This window comes from Scyliorhinus torazame, chromosome 29, assembly GCF_047496885.1.
Source record: "Scyliorhinus torazame isolate Kashiwa2021f chromosome 29, sScyTor2.1, whole genome shotgun sequence".
NCBI classification, from domain to species: Eukaryota; Metazoa; Chordata; class Chondrichthyes; order Carcharhiniformes; family Scyliorhinidae; genus Scyliorhinus; species Scyliorhinus torazame.
The window spans coordinates 9,289,170-9,306,738 of NC_092735.1; the positions used below are offsets into that span (position 1 = coordinate 9,289,170).

The 17,569-nt window shown below is 61.8% G+C and overlaps 1 protein-coding gene across 3 annotated transcripts in view; it reads right to left on the reverse strand.

Moving 5' to 3' along the window:
* The window catches only part of LOC140403843 (uncharacterized), a 349,170-nt gene that overhangs the window by 59,545 nt on the left and 272,056 nt on the right, over positions 1-17,569 (reverse strand). For all 3 annotated transcript variants that reach the window (XM_072492027.1, XM_072492026.1, XM_072492028.1), the window contains one exon: positions 14,479-14,616. In XM_072492027.1, the coding sequence (XP_072348128.1) occupies positions 14,479-14,616 (138 nt within the window). The remainder of the gene's footprint in view (positions 1-14,478; positions 14,617-17,569) is intronic.

Sequence of the window (17,569 nt, forward strand, 5' to 3'; positions counted from 1 at the left end):
AGCTGGAGGAGGTGACAGAGGGAGGTTTGTGGAGCTGGAGGAGGTGACAGACAGAGGGAGGGTTGTGGGGCTGGAGGACGTGACAGACAGCGGGAGGGTTGTGGGGCTGGAGGAGGTGACAGACAGAGGGAGGGTTGTGAGGCTGGAGGACGTGACAGACAGAGGGAGGGTTGTGGGGCTGGAGGAGGTGACAGAGGGAGGGTTGTGGGGCTGGAGGACGTGACAGACAGAGGGAGGGTTGTGGGGCTGGAGGAGGTGACAGAGGGAGGGTTGTGGGGCTGGAGGAGGTGACAGAGGGAGGGTTGTGAGGCTGGAGGACGTGACAGACAGAGGGAGGGTTGTGAGGCTGGAGGAGGTGACAGAGGGAGGGTTGTGAGGCTAGAGGAGGTGACAGAGGGAGGGTTGTGAGGCAGGAGGAGGTGACAGAGGGAGGGTTGTGGGGCTGGAGGAGGTGACAGAGGGAGGGTTGTGGGGCTGGAGGAGGTGACAGACCGAGGGAGGGTTGTGAGGCTGGAGGAGGTGACAGAGGGAGGGTTGTGAGGCTAGAGGAGGTGACAGAGGGAGGGAGGGTTGTGAGGCTATAGGAGGTGACAGACAGAGGGAGGGTTGTGGGGCTGGAGGAGGTGACAGAGGGAGGGTTGTGGGGCTGGAGGAGGTGACAGAGGGAGGGTTGTGGGGCTGGAGGAGGTGACAGAGGGAGAGTTGTGAGGCTAGAGGAGGTGACAGAGGGAGGGTTGTGGGGCTGGAGGAGGTGACAGACAGAGGGAGGGTTGTGGGGCTGGAGGAGGTGACAGAGGGAGGGTTGTGGGGCTGGAGGAGGTGACAGAGGGAGGGTTGTGAGGCTGGAGGAGGTGACAGAGGGAGGGTTGTGAGGCTAGAGGAGGTGACAGAGGGAGGGAGGGTTGTGGGCTGGAGGAGGTGACAGAGGGAGGGATGTGAGGCTGGAGGAGGTGACAGAGGGAGGGTTGTGGGGCTGGAGGAGGTGACAGAGGGAGGGTTGTGGGGCTGGAGGAGGTGACAGACCGAGGGAGGGTTGTGAGGCTGGAGGAGGTGACAGACAGAGGGAGGGTTGTGAGGCTGGAGGAGGTGACAGAGGGAGGGTTGTGAGGCTGGAGGAGGTGACAGACAGAGGGAGGGTTGTGAGGCAGGAGGAGGTGACAGACAGAGGGAGGGTTGTGAGGCTGGAGGAGGTGACAGACAGAGGGAGGGTTGTGAGGCTGGAGGAGGTGACAGACAGAGGGAAGGTTGTGAGGCTGGAGGAGGTGACAGAGGGAGGATTGTGAGGCTGGAGGAGGTGACAGAGGGAGGGTTGTGAGGCAGGAGGAGGTGACAGAGGGAGGGTTGTGAGGCTGGAGGAGGTGACAGAGGGAGGGTTGTGAGGCTGGAGGAGGTGACAGAGGGAGGGAGGGTTGTGAGGCTAGAGGAGGTGACAGAGGGAGGGTTGTGGGGCAGGAGGTGACAGAGGGAGGGTTGTGAGGCTGGAGGAGGTGACAGAGGGAGGGTTGTGGGGCAGGAGGAGGTGACAGAGGGAGGGTTGTGGGGCTGGAGGAGGTGACAGAGGGAGGGTTGTGGGGCTGGAGGAGGTGACAGAGGGAGGGTTGTGAGGCTGGAGGAGGTGACAGACAGAGGGAGGGTTGTGGGGCTGGAGGAGGTGACAGACAGAGGGAGGGTTGTGGGGCTGGAGGAGGTGACAGAGGGAGGGTTGTGGGGCAGGAGGAGGTGACAGAGGGAGGGTTGTGGGGCTGGAGGAGGTGACAGAGGGAGGGTTGTGAGGCTGGAGGAGGTGACAGACAGAGGGAGGGTTGTGAGGCTGGAGGAGGTGACAGAGGGAGGGTTGTGAGGCTGGAGGAGGTGACAGACAGAGGGAGGGTTGTGAGGCAGGAGGAGGTGACAGACAGAGGGAGGGTTGTGAGGCTGGAGGAGGTGACAGACAGAGGGAGGGTTGTGAGGCTGGAGGAGGTGACAGAGGGAGGGTTGTGAGGCTGGAGGAGGTGACAGACAGAGGGAGGGTTGTGAGGCAGGAGGAGGTGACAGAGGGAGGGTTGTGAGGCTGGAGGAGGTGACAGAGGGAGGGAGGGTTGTGAGGCTGGAGGAGGTGACAGAGGGAGGGTTGTGAGGCTAGAGGGGGTGACAGAGGGAGGGAGGGTTGTGAGGCTGGAGGAGGTGACAGAGGGAGGGTTGTGAGGCTAGAGGGGGTGACAGAGGGAGGGAGGGTTGTGAGGCTGGAGGAGGTGACAGAGGGAGGGTTGTGAGGCTAGAGGAGGTGACAGAGGGAGGGTTGTGGGGCAGGAGGAGGTGACAGAGGGAGGGTTGTGGGGCAGGAGGAGGTGACAAAGGGAGGGTTGTGGGGCTGGAGGAGGTGACAGAGGGAGGGTTGTGGGGCTGGAGGAGGTGACAGAGGGAGGGTTGTGGGGCTGGAGGAGGTGATAGAGGGAGGGTTGTGAGGCAGGAGCAGGTGACAGAGGGAGGGTTGTGAGGCTAGAGGAGGTGACAGAGGGAGGGTTGTGGGGCTGGAGGAGGTGACAGAGGGAGGGTTGTGGGGCTGGAGGAGGTGACAGAGGGAGGGTTGTGGGGCTGGAGGAGGTGACAGAGGGAGGGTTGTGGGGCTGGAGGAGGTGACAGAGGGAGGGTTGTGAGGCAGGAGCAGGTGACAGAGGGAGGGTTGTGGGCTGGAGGAGGTGACAGAGGGAGGGTTGTGAGGCTGGAGGAGGTGACAGAGGGAGGGTTGTGAGGCTGGAGGAGGTGACAGAGGGAGGGTTGTGAGGCAGGAGGAGGTGACAGAGGGAGGGTTGTGAGGCTGGAGGAGGTGACAGAGGGAGGGTTGTGAGGCTGGAGGAGGTGACAGAGGGAGGGTTGTGAGGCTGGAGGAGGTGACAGAGGGAGGGTTGTGAGGCTGGAGGAGGTGACAGAGGGAGGGTTGTGAGGCTGGAGGAGGTGACAGAGGGAGGGTTGTGAGGCTGGAGGAGGTGACAGAGGGAGGGTTGTGGGGCTGGAGGAGGTGACAGAGGGAGGGTTCTGAGGCAGGAGGAGGTGACAGACAGAGGGAGGGTTGTGAGGCTGGAGGAGGTGACAGAGGGAGGTTTGTGTGGCTGGAGGAGGTGACAGAGGGAGGGTTGTGGGGCTGGAGGAGGTGACAGACAGAGGGAGGGTTGTGGGGCAGGAGGAGGTGACAGAGGGAGGGTTGTGGGGCTGGAGGAGGTGACAGACAGAGGGAGGGTTGTGGGGCTGGAGGAGGTGACAGAGGGAGGGTTGTGAGGCTGGAGGAGGTGACAGAGGGAGGGTTGTGAGGCTGGAGGAGGTGACAGAGGGAGGGTTGTGGGGCTGGAGGAGGTGACAGAGGGAGGGTTGTGAGGCTGGAGGAGGTGACAGACAGAGGGAGGGTTGTGAGGCTGGAGGAGGTGACAGAGGGAGGGTTGTGAGGCTGGAGGAGGTGACAGAGGGAGGGTTGTGAGGCAGGAGGTGGTGACAGAGGGAGGGTTGTGAGGCTGGAGGAGGTGACAGAGGGAGGGTTGTGAGGCAGGAGGAGGTGACAAAGGGAGGGTTGTGGGGCTGGAGGAGGTGACAGACAGAGGGAGGGTTGTGACGCTGGAGGAGGTGACAGAGGGAGGGTTGTGAGGCTGGAGGAGGTGACAGAGGGAGGGTTGTGGGGCTGGAGGAGGTGACAGAGGGAGGGTTCTGAGGCAGGAGGAGGTGACAGAGGGAGTGTTGTGGGGCTGGAGGAGGTGACAGACAGCGGGAGGGTTGTGAGGCTGGAGGAGGTGACAGAGGGAGGGTTGTGGGGCTGGAGGAGGTGACAGAGGGAGGGTTCTGAGGCAGGAGGAGGTGACAGAGGGAGGGTTGTGGGGCTGGAGGAGGTGACAGACAGAGGGAGGGTTGTGAGGCTGGAGGAGGTGACAGAGGGAGGGTTGTGAGGCTGGAGGAGGTGACAGAGGGAGGGTTGTGAGGCTAGAGGAGGTGACAGAGGGAGGGTTCTGAGGCAGGAGGAGGTGACAGAGGGAGGGTTGTGGGGCTGGAGGAGGTGACAGACAGAGGGATGGTTGTGAGGCTGGAGGAGGTGACAGAGGGAGAGTTGTGAGGCCAGAGGGGGTGACAGAGGGAGGGTTGTGAGGCTAGAGGGGTTGACAGACTGAGGGAGGGTTGTGAGGCGGGAGGAGGTGACAGAGGGAGGGTTGTGAGGCTGGAGGAGGTGACAGAGGGAGGGTAGTGGGGCTGGAGGAGGTGACAGAGGGAGGGTTGTGAGGCTAGAGGGGTTGACAGACTGAGGGAGGGTTGTGAGGCGGGAGGAGGTGACAGAGGGAGGGTTGTGAGGCTGGAGGAGGTGACAGAGGGAGGGTTGTGTGGCTGGAGGAGGTGACAGAGGGAGGGAGGGTTGTGGGGCTGGAGGAGGTGACAGAGGGAGGGAGGGTTGTGGGGCTGGAGGAGGTGACAGAGGGAGGGTTGTGAGGCTAGAGGAGGTGACAGAGGGAGGGTTGTGAGGCTGGAGGAGGTGACAGACCGAGGGAGGGTTGTGAGGCTGGAGGAGGTGACAGAGGGAGGGTTGTGAGGCTAGAGGAGGTGACAGAGGGAGGGAGGGTTGTGAGGCTATAGGAGGTGACAGACAGAGGGAGGGTTGTGAGGCTGGAGGAGGTGACAGAGGGAGGGTTGTGGGGCTGGAGGAGGTGACAGACCGAGGGAGGGTTGTGAGGCTGGAGGAGGTGACAGAGGGAGGGTTGTGAGGCTAGAGGAGGTGACAGAGGGAGGGAGGGTTGTGGGCTGGAGGAGGTGACAGAGGGAGGGTTGTGGGGCTGGAGGAGGTGACAGACCGAGGGAGGGTTGTGAGGCTGGAGGAGGTGACAGAGGGAGGGTTGTGAGGCTAGAGGAGGTGACAGAGGGAGGGAGGGTTGTGTGGCTGGAGGAGGTGACAGAGGGAGGGAGGGTTGTGGGGCTGGAGGAGGTGACAAAGGGAGGGTTGTGGGGCTGGAGGAGGTGACAGAGGGAGGGTTGTGGAGCTGGAGGAGGTGACAGAGGGAGGTTTGTGGAGCTGGAGGAGGTGACAGACAGAGGGAGGGTTGTGAGGCTGGAGGAGGTGACAGAGGGAGGGTTGTGAGGCTAGAGGAGGTGACAGACAGAGGGAGGGTTGTGAGGCTGGAGGAGGTGACAGACAGAGGGAGGGTTGTGAGGCTGGAGGAGGAGACAGACAGAGGGAGGGTTCTGAGGCAGGAGGAGGTGACAGAGGGAGGGTTGTGGAGCTGGAGGAGGTGACAGAGGGAGGTTTGTGGAGCTGGAGGAGGTGACAGACAGAGGGAGGGTTGTGAGGCTGGAGGAGGTGACAGAGGGAGGGTTGTGAGGCTAGAGGAGGTGACAGACAGAGGGAGGGTTGTGAGGCTGGAGGAGGTGACAGACAGAGGGAGGGTTGTGAGGCTGGAGGACGTGACAGACAGAGGGAGGGTTGTGGGGCTGGAGGAGGTGACAGAGGGAGGGTTGTGGGGCTGGAGGAGGTGACAGAGGGAGGGTTGTGAGCCTGGAGGAGGTGACAGAGGGAGGGTTGTGAGGCTAGAGGAGGTGACAGAGGGAGGGTTGTGAGGCAGGAGGAGGTGACAGAGGGAGGGTTGTGGGGCTGGAGGAGGTGACAGAGGGAGGGTTGTGGGGCTGGAGGAGGTGACAGACCGAGGGAGGGTTGTGAGGCTGGAGGAGGTGACAGAGGGAGGGTTGTGAGGCTAGAGGAGGTGACAGAGGGAGGGAGGGTTGTGAGGCTATAGGAGGTGACAGACAGAGGGAGGGTTGTGGGGCTGGAGGAGGTGACAGAGGGAGGGGTGTGAGGCTGGAGGAGGTGACAGAGGGAGGGTTGTGGGGCTGGAGGAGGTGACAGAGGGAGGGTTTTGGGGCTGGAGGAGGTGACAGACCGAGGGAGGGTTGTGAGGCTGGAGGAGGTGACAGAGGGAGGGTTGTGAGGCTAGAGGAGGTGACAGAGGGAGGGAGGGTTGTGGTCTGGAGGAGGTGACAGATGGAGGGTTGTGGGGCTGGAGGAGGTGACAGACCGAGGGAGGGTTGTGAGGCTGGAGGAGGTGACAGAGGGAGGGTTGTGAGGCTAGAGGAGGTGACAGAGGGAGGGAGGGTTGTGTGGCTGGAGGACGTGACAGAGGGAGGGAGGGTTGTGGGGCTGGAGGAGGTGACAAAGGGAGGGTTGTGGGGCTGGAGGAGGTGACAGACAGAGGGAGGGTTCTGAGGCAGGAGGAGGTGACAGAGGGAGGGTTGTGGAGCTGGAGGAGGTGACAGAGGGAGTTTTGTGGAGCTGGAGGAGGTGACAGACAGAGGGAGGGTTGTGAGGCTGGAGGAGGTGACAGAGGGAGGGAGGGTTGTGAGGCTATAGGAGGTGACAGACAGAGGGAGGGTTGTGAGGCTGGAGGACGTGACAGACAGAGGGAGGGTTGTGAGGCTATAGAAGGTGACAGACAGAGGGAGGGTTGTGAGGCTGGAGGACGTGACAGACAGAGGGAGGGTTGTGGGGCTGGAGGAGGTGACAGAGGGAGGGTTGTGGGGCTGGAGGAGGTGACAGACAGAGGGAGGGTTGTGAGGCTATAGGAGGTGACAGACAGAGGGAGGGTTGTGGGGCTGGAAGAGGTGACAGAGGGAGGGTTGTGGGGCTGGAGGAGGTGACAGAGGGAGGGTTGTGGGGCAGGAGGAGGTGACAGAGGGAGGGTTGTGGGGATGGAGGAGGTGACAGAGGGAGGGTTGTGGGGCTGGAGGAGGTGACAGAGGGAGGGTTGTGGGGCTGGAGGAGGTGACAGACCGAGGGAGGGTTGTGAGGCTGGAGGAGGTGACAGAGGGAGGGTTGTGGGGCTGGAGGAGGTGACAGAGGGAGGGCTGTGAGGCTAGAGGAGGTGACAGAGGGAGGGAGGGTTGTGGGGCTGGAGGAGGTGACAGAGGGAGGGAGGGTTGTGGGGCTGGAGGAGGTGACAGAGGGAGGGTTGTGAGGCTAGAGGAGGTGACAGAGGGAGGGAGGGTTGTGGGCTGGAGGAGGTGACAGAGGGAGGGTTGTGGGGCAGGAGGAGGTGACAGAGGGAGGGTTGTGGGGATGGAGGAGGTGACAGAGGGAGGGTTGTGGGGCTGGAGGAGGTGACAGAGGGAGGGTTGTGGGGCTGGAGGAGGTGACAGACCGAGGGAGGGTTGTGAGGCTGGAGGAGGTGACAGAGGGAGGGTTGTGGGGCTGGAGGAGGTGACAGAGGGAGGGAGGGTTGTGGGGCTGGAGGAGGTGACAGAGGGAGGGTTGTGAGGCTAGAGGAGGTGACAGAGGGAGGGAGGGTTGTGGGCTGGAGGAGGTGACAGAGGGAGGGTTGTGGGGCTGGAGGAGGTGACAGACAGAGGGAGGGTTGTGGGGCGGGAGGAGGTGACAGAGGGAGGGTTGTGAGGCTAGAGGAGGTGACAGAGGGAGGGAGGGTTGTGGGGCTGGAGGAGGTGACAGAGGGAGGGAGGGTTGTGAGGCAGGAGGAGGTGACAGAGGGAGTGTTGTGGGGCTGGAGGAGGTGACAGACAGAGGGAGGGTTGTGGGGCTGGAGGAGGTGACAGACAGAGGGAGGGTTGTGAGGCAGGAGGAGGTGACAGAGGGAGGGTTGTGAGGCTAGAGGAGGTGACAGAAGGAGGGAGGGTTGTGGGGCTGGAGGAGGTGACAGAGGGAGGGAGGCTTGTGGGGCTGGAGGAGGTGACAGAGGGAGGGTTGTGGGGCAGGAGGAGGTGACAGAGGGAGGGTTTTGGTGCAGGAGGAGGTGACAGATGGAGGGTTGTGGGGCTGGAGGAGGTGACAGAGGGAGGGTTGTGGGGCAGGAGGAGGTGACAGAGGGAGGGTTGTGGGGCTGGAGGAGGTGACAGAGGGAGGGTTGTGGGGCTGGAGGAGGTGACAGAGGGAGGGTTTTGGTGCAGGAGGAGGTGACAGATGGAGGGTTGTGGGGCTGGAGGAGGTGACAGAGGGAGGGTTGTGGGGCTGGAGGAGGTGACAGAGGCAGGGTTGTGAGGCAGGAGGAGGTGACAGAGGGAGGGTTGTGAGGCTGGAGGAGGTGACAGAGGGAGAGTAGTGGGGCTGGAGGAGGTGACAGAGGGAGGGTTGTGAGGCTGGAGGAGGTGACAGAGGGAGGGTTGTGAGGCTGGAGGAGGTGACAGAGGGAGTGTTGTGGGGCTGGAGGAGGTGACAGAGGGAGGGTTGTGTGGCTGGAGGAGGTGACAGAGGGAGGGTTGTGAGGCTGGAGGAGGTGACAGAGGGAGGGTTGTGAGGCTGGAGGAGGTGACAGAGGGAGGGTTGTGGGGCTGGAGGAGGTGACAGAGGGAGGGTTGTGGGGCTGGAGGAGGTGACAGAGGGAGGGTTGTGGGGCTGGGGGAGGTGACAGAGGGAGGATTGTGGGGCTGGAGGAGGTGACAGAGGGAGGGAGGGTTGTGGGACTGGAGGAGGTGACAGAGGGAGGGTTGTGGGGCTGGGGGAGGTGACAGAGGGAGGGTTGTGTGGCTGGAGGAGGTGACAGAGGGAGGGTTGTGGGGCTGGAGGAGGTGACAGAGGGAGGGTTGTGGGGCTGGAGGAGGTGACAGAGGGAGGGAGGGTTGTGTGGCTGGAGGAGGTGACAGAGGGAGGGAGGGTTGTGGGGCTGGAGGAGGTGACAGAGGGAGGGAGGGTTGTGGGGCTGGAGGAGGTGACAGAGGGAGGGAGGGTTGTGGGGCTGGAGGAGGTGACAGAGGGAGGGAGGGTTGTGGGGCTGGAGGAGGTGACAGAGGGAGGGTTGTGGGGCTGGAGGAGGTGACAGAGGGAGGGTTGTGAGGCTAGAGGAGGTGACAGAGGGAGGGTTGTGAGGCAGGAGGAGGTGACAGAGGGAGGGTTGTGGGGCTGGAGGAGGTGACAGAGGGAGGGTTGTGGGGCTGGAGGAGGTGACAGACCGAGGGAGGGTTGTGAGGCTGGAGGAGGTGACAGAGGGAGGGTTGTGAGGCTAGAGGAGGTGACAGAGGGAGGGAGGGTTGTGAGGCTATATGAGGTGACAGACAGAGGGAGGGTTGTGGGGCTGGAGGAAGTGACAGAGGGAGGGTTGTGAGGCTGGAGGAGGTGACAGAGGGAGGGTTGTGGGGCTGGAGGAGGTGACAGAGGGAGGGTTGTGGGGCTGGAGGAGGTGACAGACAGAGGGAGGGTTGTGAGGCTATAGGAGGTGACAGACAGAGGGAGGGTTGTGGGGCTGGAGGAGGTGACAGAGGGAGGGTTGTGAGGCTGGAGGAGGTGACAGAGGGAGGGTTGTGAGGCTAGAGGAGGTGACAGAGGGAGGGAGGGTTGTGGGCTGGAGGAGGTGACAGAGGGAGGGTTGTGGGGCTGGAGGAGGTGACAGAGGGAGGGTTGTGGAGCTGGAGGAGGTGACAGACAGAGGGAGGGTTGTGAGGCTGGAGGAGGTGACAGAGGGAGGGTTGTGAGGCTAGAGGAGGTGACAGACAGAGGGAGGGTTGTGAGGCTATAGGAGGTGACAGACAGAGGGAGGGTTGTGAGGCTGGAGGACGTGACAGACAGAGGGAGGGTTGTGGGGCTGGAGGAGGTGACAGAGGGAGGGTTGTGGGGCTGGAGGAGGTGACAGACAGAGGGAGGGTTGTGAGGCTGGAGGAGGTGACAGAGGGAGGGTTGTGAGGCTGGAGGAGGTGACAGAGGGAGGGTTGTGAGGCTAGAGGAGGTGACAGAGGGAGGGTTGTGAGGCAGGAGGAGATGACAGAGGGAGGGTTGTGGGGCTGGAGGAGGTGACAGAGGGAGGGTTGTGAGGCTAGAGGAGGTGACAGACCGAGGGAGGGTTGTGAGGCTGGAGGAGGTGACAGAGGGAGGGTTGTGAGGCTAGAGGAGGTGACAGAGGGAGGGAGGGTTGTGAGGCTATAGGAGGTGACAGACAGAGGGAGGGTTGTGGGGCTGGAGGAGGTGACAGAGGGAGGGGTGTGAGGCTGGAGGAGGTGACAGAGGGAGGGTTGTGGGGCTGGAGGAGGTGACAGAGGGAGGGTTGTGGGGCTGGAGGAGGTGACAGAGGGAGGATTGTGGGGCTGGAGGAGGTGACAGACAGAGGGAGGGTTGTGAGGCTATAGGAGGTGACAGACAGAGGGAGGGTTGTGGGGCTGGAGGAGGTGACAGAGGGAGGGTTGTGGGGCTGGAGGAGGTGACAGACCGAGGGAGGGTTGTGAGGCTGGAGGAGGTGACAGAGGGAGGGTTGTGAGGCTAGAGGAGGTGACAGAGGGAGGGAGGGTTGTGGGCTGGAGGAGGTGACAGATGGAGGGTTGTGGGGCTGGAGGAGGTGACAGACCGAGGGAGGGTTGTGAGGCTGGAGGAGGTGACAGAGGGAGGGTTGTGAGGCTAGAGGAGGTGACAGAGGGAGGGAGGGTTGTGTGGCTGGAGGAGGTGACAGAGGGAGGGAGGGTTGTGGGGCTGGAGGAGGTGACAAAGGGAGGGTTGTGGGGCTGGAGGAGGTGACAGAGGGAGGGTTCTGAGGCAGGAGGAGGTGACAGAGGGAGGGTTGTGGAGCTGGAGGAGGTGACAGAGGGAGTTTTGTGGAGCTGGAGGAGGTGACAGACAGAGGGAGGGTTGTGAGGCTGGAGGAGGTGACAGAGGGAGGGTTGTGAGGCTAGAGGAGGTGACAGACAGAGGGAGGGTTGTGAGGCTATAGGAGGTGACAGACAGAGGGAGGGTTGTGAGGCTGGAGGACGTGACAGACAGAGGGAGGGTTGTGGGGCTGGAGGAGGTGACAGAGGGAGGGTTGTGGGGCTGGAAGAGGTGACAGAGGGAGGGTTGTGGGGCTGGAGGAGGTGACAGAGGGAGGGTTGTGGGGCTGGAGGAGGTGACAGAGGGAGGGTTGTGGGGATGGAGGAGGTGACAGAGGGAGGGTTGTGGGGCTGGAGGAGGTGACAGACCGAGGGAGGGTTGTGAGGCTGGAGGACGTGACAGACAGAGGGAGGGTTGTGGGGCTGGAGGAGGTGACAGAGGGAGGGTTGTGGGGCTGGAGGACGTGACAGACAGAGGGAGGGTTGTGAGGCTGGAGGAGGTGACAGAGGGAGGGTTGTGAGGCTGGAGGAGGTGACAGAGGGAGGGTTGTGAGGCTAGAGGAGGTGACAGAGGGAGGGTTGTGAGGCAGGAGGAGATGACAGAGGGAGGGTTGTGGGGCTGGAGGAGGTGACAGACCGAGGGAGGGTTGTGAGGCTGGAGGAGGTGACAGAGGGAGGGTTGTGAGGCTAGAGGAGGTGACAGAGGGAGGGAGGGTTGTGAGGCTATAGGAGGTGACAGACAGAGGGAGGGTTGTGGGGCTGGAGGAGGTGACAGAGGGAGGGGTGTGAGGCTGGAGGAGGTGACAGAGGGAGGGTTGTGGGGCTGGAGGAGGTGACAGAGGGAGGGTTGTGGGGCTGGAGGAGGTGACAGAGGGAGGGTTGTGGGGCTGGAGGAGGTGACAGACAGAGGGAGGGTTGTGAGGCTATAGGAGGTGACAGACAGAGGGAGGGTTGTGGGGCTGGAGGAGGTGACAGACCGAGGGAGGGTTGTGAGGCTGGAGGAGGTGACAGAGGGAGGGTTGTGAGGCTAGAGGAGGTGACAGAGGGAGGGAGGGTTGTGGGCTGGAGGAGGTGACAGATGGAGGGTTGTGGGGCTGGAGGAGGTGACAGACCGAGGGAGGGTTGTGAGGCTGGAGGAGGTGACAGAGGGAGGGTTGTGAGGCTAGAGGAGGTGACAGAGGGAGGGAGGGTTGTGTGGCTGGAGGAGGTGACAGAGGGAGGGAGGGTTGTGGGGCTGGAGGAGGTGACAAAGGGAGGGTTGTGGGGCTGGAGGAGGTGACAGAGGGAGGGTTCTGAGGCAGGAGGAGGTGACAGAGGGAGGGTTGTGGAGCTGGAGGAGGTGACAGAGGGAGTTTTGTGGAGCTGGAGGAGGTGACAGACAGAGGGAGGGTTGTGAGGCTGGAGGAGGTGACAGAGGGAGGGTTGTGAGGCTAGAGGAGGTGACAGACAGAGGGAGGGTTGTGAGGCTATAGGAGGTGACAGACAGAGGGAGGGTTGTGAGGCTGGAGGACGTGACAGACAGAGGGAGGGTTGTGGGGCTGGAGGAGGTGACAGAGGGAGGGTTGTGGGGCTGGAAGAGGTGACAGAGGGAGGGTTGTGGGGATGAAGGAGGTGACAGAGGGAGGGTTGTGGGGCTGGAGGAGGTGACAGAGGGAGGGTTGTGGGGCTGGAGGAGGTGACAGAGGGAGGGTTGTGGGGATGGAGGAGGTGACAGAGGGAGGGTTGTGGGGCTGGAGGAGGTGACAGACCGAGGGAGGGTTGTGAGGCTGGAGGAGGTGACAGAGGGAGGGTTGTGGGGCTGGAGGAGGTGACAGAGGGAGGGTTGTGGGGCTAGAGGAGGTGACAGAGGGAGGGCTGTGAGGCTAGAGGAGGTGACAGAGGGAGGGAGGGTTGTGGGGCTGGAGGAGGTGACAGAGGGAGGGAGGGTTGTGGGGCTGGAGGAGGTGACAGAGGGAGGGTTGTGAGGCTGGAGGAGGTGACAAAGGGAGGGAGTGTTGTGGGGCTGGAGGAGGTGACAGACAGAGGGAGGGTTGTGGGGCTTGAGGAGGTGACAGAGGGAGGGAGGGTTGTGGGCTGGAGGAGGTGACAGAGGGAGTGTTGTGGGGCTGGAGGAGGTGACAGACAGAGGGAGGGTTGTGGGGCTGGAGGAGGTGACAGAGGGAGGGTTGTGGGGCTGGAGGAGGTGACAGAGGGAGGGTTGTGGGGCTGGAGGAGGTGACAGAGGGAGGGAGGGTTGTGGGGCTGGAGGAGGTGACAGAGGGAGGGTTGTGGGGCTGGAGGAGGTGACAGAGGGAGTGTTGTGAGGCAGGAGGAGGTGACAGAGGGAGGGTTGTGAGGCAGGAGGAGGTGACAGAGGGAGGGTTGTGAGGCTGGAGGAGGTGACAGACAGAGGGAGGGTTGTGGGGCTGGAGGAGGTGACAGAGGGAGGGAGGGTTGTGGGGCTGGAGGAGGTGACAGACAGAGGGAGGGTTGTGGGGCTGGAGGAGGTGACAGAGGGAGGGTTGTGGGGCTGGAGGAGGTGACAGAGGGAGGGTTGTGAGGCAGGAGGAGGTGACAGAGGGAGGGTTGTGGGGCTGGAGGAGGTGACAGAGGGAGTGTTGTGGGGCAGGAGGAGGTGACAGAGGGAGGGTTGTGGGGCAGGAGGAGGTGACAAAGGGAGTGTTGTGGGGCTGGAGGAGGTGACAGAGGGAGGGTTGTGGGGCTGGAGGAGGTGACAGAGGGAGTGTTGTGGGGCTGGAGGAGGTGACAGAGGGAGGGTTGTGGGGCTGGAGGAGGTGGCAGAGGGAGGGTTGTGAGGCAGGAGGAGGTGACAGAGGGAGGGTTGTGGGGCTGGAGGAGGTGACAGAGGGAGGGTTGTGGGGCTGGAGGAGGTGGCAGAGGGAGGGTTGTGAGGCTGGAGGAGGTGACAGAGGGAGGGTTGTGAGGCTGGAGGAGGTGACAGAGGGAGTGTTGTGGGGCTGGAGGAGGTGACAGAGGGAGGGTTGAGGCCACGGTGGGATTCGTAAACAAGGATAGGGGTTGGGATTCTCCCAGTCCTGGGCCGTGCCGGAGAATCCCCGCGAACGGGCCACCTCGCCCCGGCGCCGGCACGCGATTCTCCGCAGAGCGGGTAATTGGCGCCGGCGTGGTTGGGGCCCCGCTGGTCGCGGCCTGCCGATTCTCCGGCCCGAGTGGGCCGAGCGGCCGTAGGAAAAGAGCCGATTCCCGCCGGCGCCATTCTAACCTGCTCTGGTCTGGCGGTACCTCGGCGTTGCAGGGTCGGGTGGCGGCCTGTGGTGGTGGTGGGACCGACCCCATGGGGGGCCTCCTATGGGGCCCGGCCCGCGATCGGGGCCCACCAGTCGGCGGGCCGGCCTCTCTGGCTGGGGGCCTCCTTTCCTACGCGCGGCCCCTGTAGCCCTGCGCCATGTTGCGTCGGGGCCGGCGCGTTGAAGGAGGCCACTGCGCAGGTCCTCATTGGCGCCGGTGCCGCTGCGCATGCGCGGATACCGCCCAGGGCTCCAGCGCCCTGCTGGCCACCTGTAGGGGCCAGAATTAATCGTGGGAGCGGCCCATTCAAGCCGTTGTGAAACACGACGGCGTTTACGACGGCGTGGAAACTCAGCCGCGGGATTGGAGAATCCTGCCCGAGAGTTTTAAAATCCAGGCATTGTTTGACAGGGAGTCAGTGTGGGTGGATCAGCGACAACGAGGCTGAGGGGAAAAACAGGGAAGCGGGTTAAGGCCTGGGGAGCAATTGTGGATGACCTCAGTTTTCCAGGGGCTGGATTCGGGGTTGCGTTGGGATAGAGCACGGCAGGAAGGCTACCATTTGTGTCACTGTTGTCTCTTTCCTCGTGGCGCTTGCCGGGATTTGAGTGCCAGTGCCCAGAGTCAGATTTTGCCCGCCTACGCGCTGACTGTCCCCCAGACGGCAGAGGCCCAGCCCCCGGAACAACCTTCACTGCCGTCGAGCGAGCGGCCTACCTGAGAGATGAAGCCTTTCGGAATCTGCGATCGGAGGCCCTCGGAGGAGTTGAGTTGCCCGTGGAGACGGTTGCTCTGCCCCTGGAATGATTCCAGCTCTCTCCTCGCTCCCTCCAGCTGCGTGTTCAGGGAGGAGATCTGAAATTCGAGGAAAGAAAAACTTGTCCAGCCCCCTGATCACGTGTTGTAAATTTCCGTAGATTCTGACAAGAACAAAATGGTTCCGCGGCCCCAGCTTTACACCCTCCTCCTCGGCAGGTTTTGAGGTGGGGGGGGTGGGTGGGGCAGTTGCGGTGGGATGCGTGAAATTGCATGGGCGGCGTTCCCTCCGGGATCCCACCCGCTCTGACCTGGAAGTAATGGAAGCCCACCCTTTCCCAATGAAGGCCATTAAGTGGCCACTTTATGGCCATTTAAGGGCCCTTTTTCTGTCCTGCCTCAATTTCTAGGCTGGTGGGGGCTGGCTGGATGGGGGTGGGATAGTAAAATTTTAAATCTTTAATCTCGAGCGGGAAGGTGGGAGCCGGGGCCGGGGGGGCGGGGGGGTGGGGGAGGAGATGGCCTACATCAGAAGCCCCATGCTGTACATCTCCGAACCTCCCCCATCCCGGCCTAACCACCAATACCCCATCCGCACTCCCTCGTGACCCCCCCCCCCTCCCGCCCACAGTAGTCCCCTACCCTGGGACCCTTGCCATTTACCAGGCTTCCACCTTTTTATATTTAGTCTCAGACACGTTGCTGCAGTGCCTCGTCCGGCCACTGCAGCGCTGTGCCTGGAGAGCTGTCAGCCAATCACCGCTCATTGGAGTGTAAAATGGCGGCGGGCCCATCAGAGTTGGCGAGTGTGCCCTCCACCGACTCTCTGGGTGGTGGGTTTCGAGCCCCTGCCACCTTATTGCCCGCCGCCATCATGATCTCTTCTACCTTCCGCTCGATCGTCGCTCTTCCCCTTTTGTCCCCACCCCCCACCACCCCCGGGGCCACTGTGTTGCTGAAAGCCCGTCAAATCTCCAACATCTTCCAATTCCAACAAAAGACCCTCGGCCTGAGGCGTCACCTCCGGAGGGGGAATCTTAAACCTCAAGGGCAGGGGAGGTGGGGAGGGGGCAGCATCAGTGCACGTGGGGCTTTGAGGGGGCAATACTACTGGGACGTCAGGAGCCCGATGCTAGCCCACCCAGCTCGACATTTCGACTGTGTTCGTTTCAAGGTGCACAGGAAACCCTTCGGGGCAGGCGGGTGGGACTTCAATATGCAAAAAAGGCAATTGACTGAAGGTATATTTCAGCATTCAAACAACTTACATTTATGTAGCGCCTTTAATGCACTGAAACGTGGCAAGTCATGCTGCAGTTGTATACAACTTTGGTCGCCACACTACCAGAAGGATGTGGAGGCTTTGGATTGGATTTGTTTATCGTCACGTGTACCGAGCTACAGTGAAAAGTATTTTTCTGCGAGCAGCTCAACAGATCATTAAGTGCATGGGAAGAAAAGGGGGTAAAAGAAAATACATAATAGGGCAACACAACATATACAATGTAACTACATAAGCACTGGCATCGGATGAAGCATACAGGGTGTAGTGTTAATGGGGTCAGTCCATAAGAGGGTCATTTAGGAGTCTGGTGACAGTGGGGAAGAAGCTGTTTTTGAGTCTGTTCGTGCGTGTTCTCAGACTTCTGTATCTCCCGCCCGATGGAAGAAGTTGGAAGAGTGAGTAGGCCGGGTGGGAGGGGGTGCAGAGGAGGTTTGCCAGGATGTTTCCCGGTCTGGAGGGTGTTAGCTCTGCGGAGAGGCTGAATAGACTCAGACTGTTTTCATTAGAACGACGGAGGTTGAGGGGTGACCTGATAGAGGGCTACAAGATTATGAGGGGCATGGATAGAGTGGGTGGGCAGGCACTCTTTCCCAGAGTGGAGGGATCAGTCGGTTCCTGTGCTGGATTGTTCTTTGTTCAAAGAACGTCCCTGGAGTCTCAAGTCACATATTGGGTCTGGTGATCAAAAGCCTGGTTCGGGGGGGTGTAGAATTATAGAATCCCGACAGTGCAGAAGGAGGCCATTCGGCCCATTGAGACTGCACCGGCTCTCTGAAAGCACACCCCACCTAGGCCCAGTCCCCCGCCCTATTCCCGTCACCTCACCTATCCTTGTTGGACACTAAGGGGCAATATTATCTTGGCCAGTCCACCTACCCTGTACATCTTTGGACTGCGGGAGGAAACCGGAGCACCCGGAGGAAACCCACGCGGACACGGGGGGGAACGTGCAGACTCCGCACAGACAGTGACCCAAGCCGGGAATCCAACCTGGGACCCTGTGAGGCAACAGTGCTGACCACCGTAGGTTGTAAGGAGTGTGCAAAAGGAGGAAAGGGAGGCGGAGAGGAGCAGGGAGGGAATTCCAGAGATCGGGACCCAGGCAGCTGAAAGCACGGTCGAGCGATTAAAACAGGAGGTTTCCCCGGGGACCGGAATTAGAGAAGTGCGGCCCTCTTGGAGGGTTGGGAGGGGATTACAGGGGTAGGGAGGGGCCCATGAGGTCATGGAGGGATTCGAAAACTAAGGGTGAGAATTTTAATGTCAAGATATTGCTCAACCCGGAGCCAGTGTGGGTCAGCGAGCACGGGAGGGGGGAGGGGAGACAGGAAATAGAGGTTTGGGTGACCTCAGGTCAATGGAGGGTAGAGTGTGGGAGGCTAGCCAGGATTGGGTGATAGATTAGTCAAGGCCAGAGGTTACGGAGGCAGGAATGAGGGTCTCAGGAGCGGATGAGCTGAGGCAGGGCGATGGAGGTGGGACCAGGCGGCCTGAGCGAGGCCCCAACGTGAGGCCGGAAACGCGTCTCAATTTCAAATGTGAGGCTACGGGTAGACTGGCTTGGGGAGGTGGGTGGGGGGGGGATGGAGCCGGTCGCCCGGGAAGGAAATCCGGTGTGAGAACTGAAAACGGGCCTCTTCCCAAATATTTAACCAGAGGAAATTTCTGCTCATCCAGCAGGATGAGCGGTCCAACCATTCAGCAACAGTGGAGAAACCGAGAGAGAGAGAGAGAGAGAGAGGTGGCGATGAGATAGAGCTGGACATT